An 18,377-nucleotide genomic window follows, 5' to 3' on the forward strand; every position below is an offset into this window, starting at 1 on the left:
AGCTGTTTCCCAGAGAACCTTATTTTAAGATCCAAGATCAGTGTCATCAAACACATTGATCAAAGTGACTTAAAAGTCCAAATTACGTTAAATTGAAGATTGTCAGATACTAGTGAAGCTTCTGTGATTTGACTTGTCTACTTTGACATGGGATTCTCTCGTTATGTTTCATGAGCTATTTCCCTAATTCATGTCATGTCTGTTTCTCCTCCAATTTTCTAGTTATTAGTTTGATCATATTACTGTTTTACTGAAAGAGTGCTTTACTTTTTGAAATGACAAACAGCTGTGTTGTATTCTGACCACATACTGAGATAAGGAAATGAGGACCTGCCATTTCTCAGCCTGCCTAGTCAGGGCAGTGAGTATTCAAAATCTTAAAATTACCTGCAGAAGTGTAGTTATTTTTTTTTACTGCTAAATTGAGGTAAGGAAGGAGGCTGGAAGTCATCTGAGGATGCAGAAATGTGGAAGGAATAATTCTGAATGAGCTATTATCAGCCACTACATGTTTCCAGAAGGTCTGCAGACTTGTTTAATGTTTTGCTATGAGGACCTGTAGGAAGTGGAGCTCTGTTTGTCCACAATGCCCATTTGAGTGTCTGGAACATGCTATGATCCAGTTGCTCTGAAGAATGGCTCATAGAAGGCTTCATATCCAGCCAGGGAGGCTCCTCTGACTGTTTTAACCATTGGAATAATTGAGTTCTGGAAAAGACTTTCAGGGCAATGGAGGGATTAAAAAGCCCTAAGTACTTTTATAAAATGGAGCTTGATAATTTTATCAAGAGATTATGTGGTTGCAGTAGCAAGAAACAAATCCGTATGGACCAAGATCTCTTCCTGCCCAGCCCAGCGCGTAAGTGCAGCTCAGCCTTCCTTCCTGCACTGACGGCTTTTAATGTAGAATGAGTGATCATAGCTTTCATATTCACATGATGTGTTCTTCATGTTTGCTTTAGCAGCTTTCAGAATGTTTGCATATAGAAGATTAGGACTGCTGGATAATCGATTGCTTATAGTCAGATAGAAAATATGAACCTCACTGAGTGATAGTAGTTGAGTGTACTTATGTGCATAAATCAGTGCAAATTGTTGCTGTTGTCTGGAGGCACATTCACAGTTATCCTGGGAGTAGTTTGCTGACCTGGGGGTACCTTCTAATGGATAATTCTCTGCAGCATAGCAGTCATGGGCATAACTTGCCCTTACTATTTTCTTCATTGCAATTCATCGGAGAGTATCCAAGGATTGCCAGGCCATATGTCTTCCCTTACATTTCACTAATCCTGAGCTCATGTGTAGCTAAGTCTAAAAAGGTGTGAAAAGTCGGGTCTGATAACAGGGGATGCAATGTGCCCCAAAATGATTATACTGTTTGATTTAATGTAATAGTTCATGCTAATGAGAATGTGGGTTCTGTGAATTTCTCAACAAGTATTAGACCAAACATCTTTCAGAGATCCCTCTACAAGCAAGGTTATTCTGTATGTTTTGTACATTTCAGCCCAAAAATTTTTCAAAAGAGAGGAGAAAAGGCACTTGTAGATATCCTGTCTTTGGTTATTTTTTTTCACACGAATACATAAAAATAAGCTAGAAAGATGCTTGAAGCTCTTATACTTTAATATCAAGGAAGCTGGAAAGCATTTCTTTTTTTAATTCTAGACTTGAACATTTGGGTTAAGAAAATGTGGTTTCTTTTTTTGGTTGAAATGAACTTTGCACTTGTGCAAGATGTTTGAGTTCAGCAGAAACACTTGCTGAAATGTTCACAACAGAGGAAATTCCTATAGCAAGGATACTAATTTCATATACTGAATATGCTCCAGAACAAGGATTGATTTTAAAATATAACAAAGCATGAGTCTTGTGAAATGTAGTGCTGCTTCCGTATATAATTACATTTGTTGAACAAGTGTGGGCACTTGTAAGCAAGATGTGAAAAGGTTATGTTTTAGATCTTATCTTGGAGGCATAAAGAGCCTATGCACTAAGATACTGGATCTTCCAGATTTGATATAAGACTGCAATTTCAACAATCACAACAATGGGTAGGGGAGATAATTTTCAAATTATTTTGAATTCCAGTGTTAAATAGCACAGATGGGCATCAAGGAGAACAGCTGGGACATGGATTATAAAGTACCAAAATACTGCATCTTGTTAAGTGTCATTTCTTGGGGAGACTCATTCTTGAAGTACCTTTTAGGCAAGTTTTCCAACTTTCTCATGCTGGGGATGCCTCCTGACCTTTTAAATTATTAAATTTGCTAGAAAAATAAAAATAAATGCTGCATCAATGGCACTAGTGATAAGATTATTTAAGAGATTCATCTGAAGATGCGCAAGAAATGCAATCATGAAAGGTAATAACAGGTGGAGTTAGGGGAGTAAAATTTTTACTCTTCATTGCTTCATAGCTTATGTGATTGCTTTTCACCAAGACTGTGATCGTTACCTGGAAAATGTTGTAAACTCCGTAATGGGCACTCTGTAGGAGACAGAATTAATTCTGCTTATATGTATTCTACGTGTTCCCTTTTGCAGAGGGCTCACAGGACCACAGCCAGTGTCTGAATTATCACTTTGTTCGATGAGGTTTTACCTGATCTTATTTGGGCTAGTTGGGCAACAGTGTATGTGGTGAGTTTGTGTGCTGGGAATCACACGAAATCACAGAATTGTAAGGATTGGAAGGGACCTCTAGAGATCATCTAGTTCAACCCCCTGTTAAAGCAGGCTCCCTAGACCAGGTCATACTCAAGAGCAAGTATTTGTGGCACTGTGCCTGTGCTTTCTATGAAGGTCCTGGGTTTTGTTCCCTGCTGGTTGATTAGCACTGTGTTGTTGTGACAGCTCCCTTTCAAAAAAGGATTTTTTTCATTTTCATGAGACAGCAGTGTTGAAATGCTAGCAACATTGGTAACTGTCTGAGAATTTGTAACGTGAATGAAATATCCAAGGCTTTTTCTTTTAGAAACATTTAAGACTGGTATTGATTTGTGAGCATGGGCTTTGGGGGTCAGGATTTAGAAGTAAAACCAATGATCTGGAGGTAACGCGTCGCTTCTTCATGCACCAGAGAGTTATTTAATTCTGGCTTATATACTTGGTTTCTCTACCCACAAAATCAGTTACTTTTCTCTTATTTGGTATTTTTATCAGTTCAGAGGACAGTCATTAGTTTCTGCAGTACAGCAGTGTCTGAGCCTCAGATGGACCCTGTAAGAAACTCTCCCAATTAGTAACGATTATTTTGGGCTATACATATGGTTTGCACTTTTGCAGCTTTGTCACATTTATGAGTTGTACTATATTTATCATTATTTTTATGCTGAGGACAATAAAAAACAGCAGGTAGAGAAACCCAGACTGACGATGTCATTGCAGTGTTTTGTTAGACTCAGTGCTGTCAGTAGAATTGTTTTCTTAACCTTGCAATTCAATCCCACCTGCATAGTAACTGTGGTTTTTCTACTGCTGCCTCATGATTGGGCTACTTCAAAAGTGCTCGATGTTTGCTGACGACTGTGTTGAATAATTTATCGAGTGATTATTAGTCTGGATGTAATAAAGTCAATGTTGATTTATCATTCCCTTAGCATAATGTGGTAAGTGATTACTGGACTTATTATGTCAAGAGGTACTCAGAATGATGGTTCTGAACTGAAATGCTGGGTTAGTGGGGAATTACTTTGTAGATTTATATTATATTTTAAAAATTGTTAAATTTTATGTACTTTTGAATGGTTTTAATTATTTGAGAAAAGTGCTATCAACAGCTGGAAAATTGTATAGTGAATAATTTATTTGAAAATAGCAAAAAAAAAAAAAACAACCCTCAAATAAATAATTCAGCAAATATTTCTCGACCAGCAATGCTGATGCTGTGCTCCATAAAGACAAATCCATTTTTTTAAAGAACTTCATTACATGATTAGCAGACTCACTTTTGGTAATTTTTCTTGCTAGTTGGTTCACTTCATATACTGAATCCTTAAGAAAAATGATTTTTCATCTTACCCATCACTGAATTTTTAATACTAAGATGACAATGAATACAATTAAATTTTAACGTAGTACTGTAGGTATCACCTGATCTTGATGTATCACTGATGAATAATGATCTTCTCTGTAAAACAGTGGGATTGATTCTAGAGATATTGAACTGTTATAATTCCCTCTCTCCTTGGGAAGGTCAGAACCCCATGCCTAGGTTCTGTGATAAGAATATTTCATCCTTTTTGCAAATTATTAAGATTAGTACCAGGGACTGATGTGTTCAGTATGTGTAGTACTTTACGAGTAGTACATATTGCAGGTATGGCACAATGTTCTTTTGCTTTATTTTAACAGAACTCTCTATTTTTTTTTTTTGTAACCTTGTTATTTTCGACAGTATTGGAGGGGTGAAAAACTTGTTTGCCAGTTAGGGTCTACTGAATGGATTGGTGGATCAAGCAGTGGATGTGTGGAGCTCGCCAACTGAGCTAGCTCCTCACTGGTGACAAGAAACATCATGTTATCTTGTGCTATTTAATGGCAAATCTTGCAGTATTTGATTTTTAATTTATATATCAGTTGTATGGATAGTTTGCTGAAATCCTGCAATTTTTTTCTTGTCCAGTAAAGTTTGAAAATATTCGCTGTTTGCACTCTGGCTCAGAAACCATAAGGAAGAGGTGATCAGATTTGTTAAAACAAAGGATGTCTCTTTGCCTGTAAAACTGTTTGGAGGGCTCTTAGCCTGTGGTTTTTGTGCAGGGAAGACTGGTAAAAGAACCTCATCCCAGAGACAAAGTTTCCAAGGACTCTACACCAATAGCAGAACACTACTCAGCTTTGTCTTCCTACATTGTTTTGAAGAGTTCACACATTTATGTGCACTGTTGTAGGGTAAACTTGCAAAGGAAAAGTAAAGATAGTACATTTTGATTGCTGAGGCTGAAGATAAAAAGACAAAAAACCAACACACACAAATATTAAATGTGGATGTGAAGTTTAAGACCATTATTCACCATTTGAGTGAAGATGAATCTAAGACATACTGCTGAATCTGGGCAGTGGCAGGACAGATGACAGCAAGCCATTCATAAACCCTTTCTGCAACCCAACTGATAGAACTGGAAATAGCTAGCATGGTGTGTTATCTACTATGACAAAATAGCATATTATCTTACTTTTACCCCTAAAATTTGTACTTATTTTGAAATGACTTTATTTCTGAAATTGTGGAGGACAACCACCACTCTGTGGTGTGTAAGTTGTCTTATCCCTTTTTATATGGAAAAGTCATTTTCAATTTAATTTTTTCTCCTGCAAAATGGGGATAAGTTTTCACAAACTCCCTGAGGTCTCTCAGGGTCAGCTGTGCTGATGACTGCCTTCTTTCATGCTGGAAAGTTTTTTGCAGTTATCTATGGAAACCTTTCTTTCTTTTCTGAGTGCTGCTGTTCCACCTCAGCCTGGCCTGTGCTGCATTTCAGCCCACAGGTTCTTGCAATACCCTGGAGACATGGGTACATGTGTGGAGGTAGAAAATAATAAAAATTAGTTGCTTTGTTCTTCTCCCTAAGGCTCTTTCATTAACATTCCTATGATATATCTTATTTAGCATATTCATGGCTTTAGGCTTCTTGTATCTGTTATAGCCTTCTAAAGACAGTGACAAAACTTTGCATGTCATATTATGAGAGGCGTTAAGTGCCCAGTCCTTTTAGTAGGTTCAGAACAAATCTTGTTCTGCAAGCATTATTATAAAGATCAAAGCTGATACCATAGTTAGTGAAATCATGAATAGGATGCTTGAATTGACTAACTGCCAGCATCCATTCTTGGATTTACAGGATCTCTCCTTGAAAATTGTCCTGCAGGGCATACCAGCCCTAAAGACTCAGAGGAGTTGCTGGTTCTTTCTTTAAAGAAATTTGACATGATGACTTAGGTGTTAGGAATTGGCCATGGGCCTTCAAGCCAGCCTGTCTGATTTTAAAGGAATCCCAGACTGAAAGAACAGAAGAGTGATTAAAAAAAAAATTGGCCTCATTTGGGGATGTCAGAAGAAAGAGGTGCAGAATGGCTCTGCAGAGGAGCAAATACTCCCCCAGAGAGAGGACAGCGTTCTGTATTCTTAATTTGTTCAAACTGCTTGATCTCTTGGTCAGGAAACAAAAGGCTGTTTAAGAAATACAGTGAAGACCTGCTTCTGCTGTCCTGGCAGACATGAGGAAAGACCAGCCAATTCCCTTCCAATCAAGTTCCTTGTTTTATTTCTCCCACATTTTTTTGCTTGTCTTTGCATTGAAGTGAGACTGTTTAAAAATGGCTTTACACGACACATGGCTCAGTGGGGCTCTGTTCACAAGGAGCGTTTATTGGCACTGCAATTAACTCTATCACACTTCAATAGTAAATCTCAGAAACAGCAAACTCCAGTGTGAAGGATTAGTCTTCAAGTTATCATCAAGAACTGTTCCACTTTGACTACTCCTCAGCACAGCTCAGATTGCTGTCATGAACTCTTGGGTTTGGCCAGAAATTAAAAGAAAACATGTTCAGCATTTTGATTAATATTTTGTAGTTGAACAGCATGGAAACAACTTTTAGAATATAAGGATCATGCTCCACTTCAGTCTTCTCATCTTTTCCATTCCCTTTCACTCCTCCTTTGTTTTCTTAATATTTCCCCCCCCCCCTTTTTCTCCTGCGTCCAAGGCGTTCCTTCTCCTTTTCTTCTAATCTCTAGCATACCTGGAAAAAAACTAAGTTGATCACTTTTATGATGATCGTTTTGGCAGTTTTAAGTTTTTCTGTCATGTTCTGCCCTGCGGTTCCCTCCTGTGCAGCAGCAGCTCATTGCTGTGACAGGACACATTGCTGGTGACAGCACCAATTCTGCAGCATCAATAACTGGTAGCAGCAGACACCAATGCAAAAATAAAGACAAGCACCCTGAACAGAACCTCAAAACCAAGGCTCGTTACATGATGATTTAATTAGTTCTTTATACACAGAAACTGTGATAGAACATGCTGTACAAAACAGGACTGCTGCTAGGTATTTATAGGCGAAGTGTTGCCCATTCCTGTTCATACAATTAAGGTAAATGAGTTTCCATAGCCACAGCTGTATGTAGCAGCTTTCTGATCCTACCTTGGTCAGCATGAAATAAGACTGCCTTCAGTGCTAGTTTAGAAATTGTGCTCTTCTTTTTTTTCCTTTTTTTTCCTTACATGAAGAAATGAGAAATTGAACACAATGCATTCCATTTTGGAAACTCTGAGGTTCCTTTTAAATTCCACCCAGGATTGCAAGGACTCAATGCATCCATTAAAATACAAACCTTAAAGATGATCAGATTAAATTCTTCAAGCAGTAGCTTTAGATAAAGCATTGAATTTAGCCAGCATGATAAAAATTCTGAGTATCTTGGGAAGAATCCCAAACAGGGGCTGTTGTCAAAACTAGCCTTAATAAAAAATATGCCTAACGTTGGTTCTTTTCCCACATCAGCTAAGAAAACCTGCTGGGTTTTGAGCACATTTTTTTGTGATTCTTTAATCAGTTCCTCAAATGTTTCCATTTTCTCTGTGCTCCCCGACACAAGTGGCTTGTGACACTTCGGTATTGTCCCCTTCTTTCACTCCTTGAATGTCATCCTGCTGAAAGAAATCCTGCTCTTTCCTTTCCCTCTGCACCAACATTGATGATCTTTTCGGCCTTCAATGCTTCCGAAGTAAAAGCGCTGTCATTCTCAGTGCTCCCTGGATTTCTGCACCATTAAGAATTTCTGCATTCCCCAACAGCTTTACAGTATATTGAGTATTTTCATGTCTCTATAAATGCTGCTGGACTATATTGCTCACCTTGCCAAGATACGCAATAGAAACTTTACTGCATTGCTTTCTATACAGTAGCTGATTTTATTACAAGCTACGGAGGAACGGCACCTTTGAGCCCCTTTCTAACTTCCTCTCTTTACAATTCTGCTTTATGGTATTCACTTACGAGAACTGTGTAACCTTTTATGAAGGACAGCATATAAAGACAAAGTAAAATGGACAAGTTGTCAGTAACACCAATATTCCCTGAGTGTCCTGGAAAATCACACCTAAATTCTTGGTTCTTTTCTGGTGTTTTTACTCAAGGATCCTGTCTCGATTGGCCAGTACTAAATAGTCTGGCTTTGTAACTCCCACAGCTGGTTAAGTTAGATATTCTTGGTTTTAGATGAGGACAGAACTTAGCTTCAGACAGACATTCTCAAGGTAGAAGAATATCCAAATATTTCCATGTTTTCTGATCCTCTGCTCTGAAGTGCCCGTGTTTACAGATCCCATTCAGAGTTTTGACCTCTGTTGTGTTCTTCTTTTCTAAAAAAAGCAGACAAAAATTTTAATGCAGTGCTTTCCCATTTCAGTGAGTGATTCCCTTAACATCTGATCATATTTTGCTTTGACAGGGAGGAAATAACAATTAGCTCACTGGAGGTGGATTTTTTGTGCTGTGCAGATAAACTTGCCTGTAGCTTTAGCCTTGAATTTATGTTGATATGCCTTTGTTTCTCTGACTATAAAATGGAGCCGTGCCTGGCGATCCATGTCCCAGAATGTTAGTCACTTGAATGTATGGAAAATACTCTGAGATCTTAAGACAAGTTCACATGATTAATTCATCATTAAACCCATCGCCCACCAAATCCTCTTTCTGGAAGAGCTTTAATCCAATGTTTTATTAATATAAGAGCAATTATATTACTGTCTTATCAGTCATGTGAATGGAACCTTTATTTTTCTTGCTTGCTTCCAGTGCGGATGGTCCTTCCTCTGAAATCATGCAGATTGATTTTGAAATTGAAGACCTAACTGACCTACCCGAGACCCAGATCATCACATGGCAGGTAGAATATCCTGGAGATACAACATCTGATCTAGGAGTCTCCAAGATTTACGTCAGCCAGAAGGACCTGGTAGGAGTTCTCCCTTTGGCTATGGTAAGAGATTGTCTGGAATTCTACAAGTTTGGAATAGTGGTTTAAAATTCTGGTGTCTGATGGGTGCAAGCAATCTGCTGAAAGCCTAGGGAATGGTTTCATTTCCTTGAGAAACACATACTATCATATGAAGTTTGCTTCATATAGTGGTGCAACGTTTGAGGGCAAAACTCAGCTTCTCGTGGAAAGCAGTATTATGCTGTCTTTGATGTATGCACTGACTTCTTGGAGGCAGGAGCTGAATTTATGACATTCCTGGTGCTCAGACTTAACTCTTGTTTCTTTGAATAGCATCCTTGGACAATCATTTCAATGTGATGTGTGTCTTAGTTGAATCACAGGTAGTCTTACCTTTGTTGTAGGGTTTAAGAACTTCCCAAATCACATTTTTTTCTGTTTTTCAATTCTGATTCCGGGATCATTTTAGAATAAGAAAAGTGAAAGTTGTGGTATGACTTCTGAATGATTTTGAATTACATGGAGAACCCAAAATATACTACACAGACCACTGTCTGTCTACATAAATGCATTCAAATGGACTGCTTCACCACTGCATTGCCAACTATAAGGTTTCAAAAATACCTGATCCTTTGGACATTAGCTTATCTGAAAAATAACACTGTTAGATACCCAAATTCCAAGTACAAACAGCATTTTTTGAGCTCCCATTTATGGAGCTTCCATTTATGTTTCCTCATTGTCAGGGATGTGGTATAGAAGTCTAACATCTGACTGCCTCATTTTGGTTCTTAGACCATCTACTAAAAACATAGACACAGTATTATTTGACAGTGAAAAGAAAAGCAAAAATCAATCTCAAAGCCTTTAAAAAAATATAACCTGGATGGTTGCCTAGTGATAGCCTGTTAATTATGCCATTACTGAAGGCTGAAGTTGTTCTATGCACTTTCAGACTCCAAGAGCTGATAATGGCTATTATTATAATTTACCAACTTTATAACTACTCACATGTTGTGATGCTTTATTTCACTAGTGATATTTCTTCTCATTTGTAATGGCTCATGCTTTCATTACCAAGCTATATGTCACAGATGAAACAGCTCTTTCCATCTTGAATCGTGGCCATCTAACAAAGCAGAGCTGTATATCTATCTAATCCCTTTGTTTCGCACAACTGTTTTTATGGACTAGTTCCTGCTATTGAGGAGTAGGTAATCTTTGTTGTGTTGCTGATAAAAGAAGAGGATTTCAGGTCTTCAGGTTGGACCCTGATGTGCAGTCACATGAGTTCTGGAGTACTGAGGACTTAAGACTGTAGAGCCGATCTGATTTACGTAACCTGAATCGTGGGGCGGTTGGTTATGTTAGTCTCTTAATGAAAAGGTGAAATAACTTATTTTTTTCTTTTGGTGCTAATGGTTGCAGAAAACACTGTTTCTTCTCACAAATGTACATGATCTATGAATTCTTTAGTATTAAGTAATACAGTGGCCAAATATAGCTCATAAGAGCAAAGACAGATTCTCCTGCAAGTTGCTACAAATCAGCTCACTGTCTTCATTTCCATTAAAAGAAGAGAAAAGCCATCCCAATTTCAAGAAGCACAAAATTCAAAGGTCATATAAAGTCTATAAAGTTATCAGTAGGTGACATTTTACAAGGCGACAGGTGTTGGAATAATGGGTAACAGAGAAAGCAAAGATAAATGGCAGAGATCCCCTAATTACTGACACACTCAGAATAGTTTTAACCTTATTTGCATTAACTGGAGTGTCAGGGAAGAAACTCTGGGGTATCACAAATCACCAAATATTTGTGACATCGCACTTTTTATTCAGGAAATGATGATTCAGTTGCAGACATTTCAAGATGTGTAACTTAGCTTAGTCTGGTCCTTCAGATTTCCCTGTGAACTTAGCAGAGCTTGTTTATAGTTTTATATTTCTAAATAATACTAATAAAAAAAAGAATAATTTATTCTGTTCAGAAAGAACTACTATATAAGCAAATTGCTATATTTTTTCTCTCCTTCAGGAGGCTGGGGTTAAGTTGGGTTAGTGTTGCTGGTCTTCTTAGCGGAACATGAGATTTCATGTTTAAAAGCACCAAAAAGAAATACTCTTGAATATTTCAATTGAAGATTAATTTTTCAAAAGAACCATTTTACTGCTTTAACATTAGACACAGCTTTGCTGTTTGTTTTTTAATAGACTAACACATACTACCACTGCACCATCTTTTTTTTTTTTTCTATAGCCTGACAGCTATTATGGATTTGTAAATTGCAAAGCAGAAGAATGGCCAAATCAGAGCTTCCTGTTTTCTTTTTTTTTCTTCAAAATTTTGCAAAATGTTACAAAAGAATTAAATATCCATATAAAGAGACACCAGCAATGCCTACCTTTTCACCTATGTAAAAAGGGGGACCAACTTTTTATTCAGTTAGATAGGGATAGGACATGGAGGAATGGATTTAAACTGAAAGAAGAGTGATTTAGGTTAGATGTTAGGAAGAAATTCTTCACTCAGGGGCTGTTGAAGGTCTGGCACAGGCTGCCTAGAGAGGTGAGGATGCCCCATTTCTGTAGGCGTTCAAGGCTGGACTTGATGGGTTTGTGGGCAGCCTGATCTAGTGGTTATCAACCCTGCCCATGGCTGGAGCTTGAAACTAGATGATCTTTGATGTCCCTTCCAGCCCAAGCCATTCTATGATTCTATACCTTCTGAAGACTGTATTAGGACACTTGCTACAATTACCTTCCCTTTCTCCAATAGTTATTTGTTTGAACACATATTAGCATTCCAGATTTTAAGACTGCTGCAGGGTCCTACACCAGTACCAGCAGCACGAGGTGCAGCAGAATGCTCTAACATGTTGATAAAAGCTGTAGGGTGCATTTTAAAGATGTGTGGGTACCATAAATATTGGTATTCCTGACAATTTAATAACACTTTTTCTAATTATGAAGTGTAACAAACAGAACCAATCTTGATATGCTGTGCATGGGACCCCAGATGGCCCTTGTTAGCAGAATGGGAATAGCATGGTAGAAGATGTTTAATTTGGGAATGTTTTAGGAGCCTACGAGCACCTGCCTGGATATTTGCAATGCATGATCCCTTTTTCCCTTAAGCCTGATGAAATACAGGCAAAGATGTTTATCCAGGTTATAAAAAATTATTGGTCTTTCACTATGATTGCTCTGTGGTACCTTGTTCAGCCACCCACTGAACCACTGGGAATATTTATGTGGTATAATTTTCTCCACAAGCCAAGTTCATGCATTCCTTGTCATTCATGCATTCCTTGCATGGCCACTGTTCACCCCCTTCCCACTTCCCTGCTGGCTCTCTCACCACAGGGTCTGTGTCTATGGGTAAAATGTGGCCAGAGAACTGAGGAAGAAGGGTCTTAAGTACATACTGATCAATACAGGAATTATAGAGTTCTGGGCTAGGGATGCCAGTAGACTACTCCGTGGTAATTACCTCAAATTTGATACTTTGGGGAAAAAATATAATAATGGAATAGTGAAGAATGGAAAAACCTTCCATATCATTCTTTATTGTGGACTAATATGCATCCTAATTCTCCTTAAGCATCATTCTCTTGAAATTCACCTGCAATAAGATATACACTGAGACACAAACCTTGTCTCCTCTTAAGAAAGTTGAAAGATGTCACTACAAAGGTATATGGTCCATTTGTTCATTAACTGTCTTGAACATGCTAAACTACTGAGATGTTCTGAGTTGAGGATTGGCAATGTAGTGTGACAGCCAGTGAGAGTATACGCTTGAACTTTCTAGAAAATGATATATTTTATTGGCATCCAAAAGAGTCAGCTTCTAAATCCTGTTTGACTTCTTTCTGGTGTTTCTTCCCTATTCTATTTCCTTCCTGTTTTGTTAGGTGATGAATGGTATGGATTTAATCACTCAAATTGTGCATTTGCTGCTATTGGTTCTTGTTATTTCAAAACATTCTGTGATCTTTTTCATAATTGTGGTGTTCACCTTTTGCTGAACCTTAATGATTAGGTGAGGATGAGAGACACATGAGCTCTGTAGCCATCTGTGTACATACAAGATAATCCCTAATGAGAAAAGCAGAGGGCAGATATGACATGCTGGTAAATGGATAAGTTGAAATCTTTTCTGTAAATAATAATAATAAAAATGGTGAATAAAAATATACCTTGTCTGGTTCTTAACTGAACCAGCTCTGGATCTGTAAATAACCTGTGTTCACTGTGCACATGTCCTAAACCTATTCTTTTGGTGCCCTCACTTTATTTAATATATATATTTAGTATATGCTCTCATGGATAAGGAATCAGTGCAAAATCTCTGCTTCATAAATCTCATAGGGGGACGTGTTAGCCCTGGGGCTGATAAATCCCTTATTAGAAGACTCCTTTGACTGGAAAATATAGCATTAACTTCATTTTCCCTTAGAATACAGAAAAATACATTTTGATTATAAAACAAAACAAAACAAAACAAAAACCACCACCAACAACAACAACAAAAAACAAAACAAAACAAAAAAAACCCCTTCAATCTGTGTATATCCTAGCAGCATTATCAGAGCAACACTGAGTACAAACCCTATTTCCCTATATATTCTTTTCCTCAGACCCATTTAGGCCCATTTTGGCTTGTGGGAAGCTATATTTATGGCAGTCATATTAAATAAATTTTATCCAAAACTTGAACACAAATTTAACATTATACCTTTTGGATAATTTATTGATTCAACTTGCTCCTGATGTTCTTTATAAACATTTAATGAAAATGTTGACAGGAAATAAACTGTTCTACCATCAGCATGAGAAGCTGGATGAATAGATCAAATAAATAAATAAAATAAATTGCTGCAACAAATATGTTATTTATTATGTAGAAAATGTTTCTGTATTGAAATAATTTCTATTAATTACAGGAATCAGCTGTAATGGCAGTAGCAGCTACTGCAGGATTAAAAATGCTTATGGTATTAATGCCCATATAAATATATCTATATGAAAGATTTCATTTTTAGCTAGTGCCATTTATATTCTGGTAGAGCCTTGATATCAAGCTCAGACTCAGCCACCAGTGTGCTCAGTGCTGCAGAAATGTGGATTTAATTATAGCCTCATACTGAAGAGCTCAGAAGGCAAACAGAGGAACCCAATCCATCGGGATAACAAAGAGGGCCCATGCTGGGGAACCAAAATAGGATCTCTACTATCTACCATCTTAAGCTTGCTATTAGGATGCTTTTAGGTGAACTCAGTGTTATTCTGTGCGAGAGAAATGTCAGTCCCCATCCACACGCATACAGTTGACATCACATCAGCCAAAACTAGCTACTCTCTGAGGGTAACTTTTGTCATTAATACTTCTGCTGACACTCAGCTTTGTTCATAAGATATCTACATTCCGGTTTAAAACTTTAACCTTCTCAATTCATGGTTTTTAAGTTTGAATTACAGTATTAATCAAGTTTTAAAAAATGTAGTTAAACTGATACACATTTCTCAAGAAGCACCTTTTAAATCCAGATGATACTAGTATTCTACTAATGGAAAATGGAGACACTACAAGTCATTATTTTCTTTTCATAAACATATCCTATTGCCTCCTATAACTAGATAGGTCAAGGCCAATTTCTTCTCAAAAAGCAGACTTTTCAGTTCAGATTGTCACTGTAACTGTTGATGCCATGGATTTACCTGGCTCTGAAAGCCTACTCTGTGGATTGGTTCTCTGTGGTTCAGACAACTTCGACAGGAAATACTGAAAAGCCAATTAATTAGTCTTTCTGTGATGCATGAGTCCGTTTAGTTTCCATTTCACATTCTAATAACTATAATGAGCCTGTACAGCTAATAGGAAAAATGTTTTATCCAGTAAACACATAATAATCCGTTATGCTTCAGAGACTAATTGAATCATAGATATGTTAAACTACAAGACATTTTTGCTTCATGTAGACGTACATTTTTTACGTCTTGTTGGAGGATGTGATACTGGCACATATCTGTATCTAAACAACAAAGCAGGAAGCTGAGCAGTCCTGGTAAGAATAAAACATATTCAGTTACAAGGGGAGTAATGTGTAGAGTTTATTTTCCTATTACAATTGCCTGTTAAAAATGAAATTCTTTGGTCCTCTACTTATTATTATGTTAAATATTGGGCTTGCTCTGGCAGGCTCCAGCTGCCCAACTACCAGCACACTGACAGATGTACACATCACTTAGCGCATAGCATTTTGGTACGCATACAGAGTATGGAATGAGAAAACAATGCAATCACTTGCTAAGATGGCTGTTTCTGCCTTACCTGACAAATGCCATATTCTTTAGATTATTTTTCCTTCTGGAATAACTGATTACACTGTGTCTTCGTATTTGAAATAACAAGCAAAGTCAGTGTTCCTTTACAATTAAATATTCAATTGTCCTGTTGAGCACAGAATGAAATAGTAACTTTTATTCATTGCAAATGTTTTGCTACACAAATTACCAAGCAAGTAAAGCCATTAAGCAAGTTTTCCAGCTTCAAACATTCTTCTTTTGCAAAAGGTTATTATGGGTTCATGGAGGAAGATCTTAAGGATGATGATGTTGTTTATGACAAGAAGTTAGAAATCTTGTTTTTGTATCTGGAGCTGCAGTTGCTAGCTGACTAATACCATAATCACCTGCAATAATAGCAGGCAACTGCCACCCCAGTTTTGTCTGAGTGGGGGAATGAGTAATGAGGATTCAGACTGGCTGCTGGCAAAGCTGCTGACAGGCACACAATTTGATGTGGAACATAGAAAATTAGGTTCCCTAGAGTAACAGAAACAAACATGGGATATTTTTCTTACGAATTAAAGTCTAAGAAAAATGGCTTTGAATAACGTCTGCTGTTCTTTCTTAAGTGCAAGTTACATATGTTTTTCTTGATTAGACGCGTGCGGTTGTTTTGGGGTGAAATAACCTCAATCCTTCAGCCCTTGACAATCCTTCTGTGTTGTTCCAAGGCTGAATGATGCTGTGAGATATGGAAGATACAGGAAAACAGCAGATACTGCAAGTTCCATCCAGAATTTGTCTCTGCTTCAGTGGGCACAGACTTAGAAGATGTGGCCTGTCCATCACTCACCCAGTCTTGTCACACTGCTGGAAAGCCATTGGCATTAAAGAACTGTGTGTTTAGAACAGATGTAACTTGGTGGAGAACTTTCAGAAAGAAGGTTTCAGTAGTATTTGAAGGTTTCTGTGCAGTCTGGTTTCAGCAGGCTGAAGTGGACCTCATTTTCGGTGGGCAGGTGCTCTGCATGATTTTAAAGCCAGGACGTTCTAAGGTGTCTCATGCTGAGCACTCAGAATGATAAACACTGGTAAGCACTGAAAGACTTGCACTGCCTAATCTGTATTATTTTTAATACCTTTATATCTTTATCTTAATCAGACTCAATACTAAAGAAATTTCAGAATATTTAGGTTGTAAAATTTTATTTAATTTTTAAACCAGCAATCATGTTTGCTTACTATCAGTGAAATGCAGCCAGATTCAGCTTATAGAAAACATTACTGCCTTCTGTTCCTCATTTTTTTTCATGTCAGGTTTCACTCACAGGATTTTTAGCAGTGCTGCCATACAAGCTGGTAAATATTCAAAACAATCTTTAATTCTGACTGCTAAATTGCTTTCACTGAAATAAAGATCACATCTTTTTCTTCTGTGCTCAGATTTGGTGAATTTGGTCACATCAGCATCCAGAGTTTAGAAATTGTCTTCAAACGCATATGACCCCTCCTTCCCCTCCCTTTGGAGCAAGTCTTTCTGAAGAGCAGTGAGCTTTGCAGTGTAACCGTGGCTGAAGGAGCCCCAGATGTTACCTGCACAGGTGAAGTTGGCTTCGTCATCTCTGTATGGTCTGATCAGATGGCTACAGAAAGCAACACGTCTCCCCTTTGCCTTCTTCTTTGGGCTCATCAGGCCCAGCTCTCTCCTCCTCTCCTTTATTCTGTGTGCTCCTACAGCCAGCTTGGTGGCCCCGTGCTGGTCTTACTCCAGCCCATCAACATCCCTGACTTGTGCAGCAGCCTCTGTTGGTTTCCCACCTCTTAATTTATGTGGTTATGAGAAGATTTTCCCCTTTTGGCATAATGAAAGGGATGTTGCCTTAATTGGTTCCCTTCAGATTAGTGGTTTGAATAAAACATAGCCAAAAAAAGAGCAGCAGATTTCTTGCTGCTGAAATACATCCATCACCACTTCTAGAGCAAAGCAGGCAGATATCACCACACTTTTCAGCTTCTTGACATCATAGTTATCTGTTTTGTGAATTTAAGGGGCTAGGGCTTCCCCTTTTTCCCTCTCTTCTGAGGATTAAAGCATTTGAAATTATTTATTTACAAGCCATGAAAATCTCCCCAAAATGGGTTTTAACAAGTGTGTAATTGGATAATTTGACAACTGGTAAGCCAAAGCCCCGGAGATCAGGAATTACACTTCACTACAGAATAGTCGTACTTCATGCAGAATTAATTAGATTTCCTCTAGATTACAAGTAGCAAGAAGAGTAGTCAATTAACAGAATTATTCTCTGACTCTTCCATCCTCCTTTTAATTGGCAGCCAGTGGTATTAAGAATTCTTTTTCCTCTGTGGGATATCCTCAGAGGCAGCACTCCAGCCAAAGAGGGTGAGGGACAGTGGATTAAACACTGGGACAGGATTCAGAAGCAATAGGCACTGTGTGCAACTGGCTCTCTTTCTGAGGAGCTCTTCGTTGGTCTGAGAGGTGCTGGCTCCACAGCAGGCAGACAGCAAAGTGAACACTGGTTCATGACCAGGTGAGAATAATGTGTTTCAGCAGCATTGCTAGACTGAGTAGTGCTTACTCCTCACCCCACCTGGCTCTCAGCTGAGTTACTACAAATGCTCATGCAGGTGCTGCAGGGCTGGGCAGAGGAACTGAGCTTAGCTGAAAATGATTCTTCCTTTTCCACTGGGTCTTTCTGGACCCAGCTTGGTCTCTCAGCTTGATTCATCACCCACCCATAAAAGACCAGCAGCACAACCCATGGGGGGACAGAAGCCACTTCTGCAAGTACCACTTTGGAAATGACAGGTTCAGGAGCAAATTTTGGGTCTAAAACCTAAAGGATCAGGGCAACTTCAACCTCTTTCACATAACTGTAGAATTATTAAGATTGGAAAAGACCACTAAGATCACCAAGTCCAACCATCAACTCATTCCCACCACACCTGCTAGCCATGTCTCTCAGTGCTGCACCTCTGGGGATGGTGACACCACCATGTGCCTGGGCAGCCCATGCCAGTGCTGACTGCTCTTTTTGAGAAGGATGGTTGTATGGATGTGGGGAGATGGACGTGGACAGGGCTGCTGCACAGCGTGGCAAGCGATCTGT

General features: G+C 38.3%; 1 protein-coding gene across 1 annotated transcript in view; it reads left to right on the top strand.

The window, feature by feature from the left end:
• LOC136050104 (transmembrane protein 132D-like) overlaps positions 1 to 18,377 on the top strand; it is a 196,576-nt gene that overhangs the window by 104,613 nt on the left and 73,586 nt on the right. The window contains exon 5 of the mRNA XM_065738722.1: positions 8,812 to 8,995. Coding sequence (XP_065594794.1) covers positions 8,812 to 8,995 — 184 coding nt within the window. The remainder of the gene's footprint in view (positions 1 to 8,811; positions 8,996 to 18,377) is intronic.

Source organism: Cyrtonyx montezumae, unplaced genomic scaffold (genome assembly GCF_038088225.1).
Source record: "Cyrtonyx montezumae isolate F1298 unplaced genomic scaffold, pur_monq_1.0 scaffold_23, whole genome shotgun sequence".
Taxonomy (NCBI): domain Eukaryota; kingdom Metazoa; phylum Chordata; class Aves; order Galliformes; family Odontophoridae; genus Cyrtonyx; species Cyrtonyx montezumae.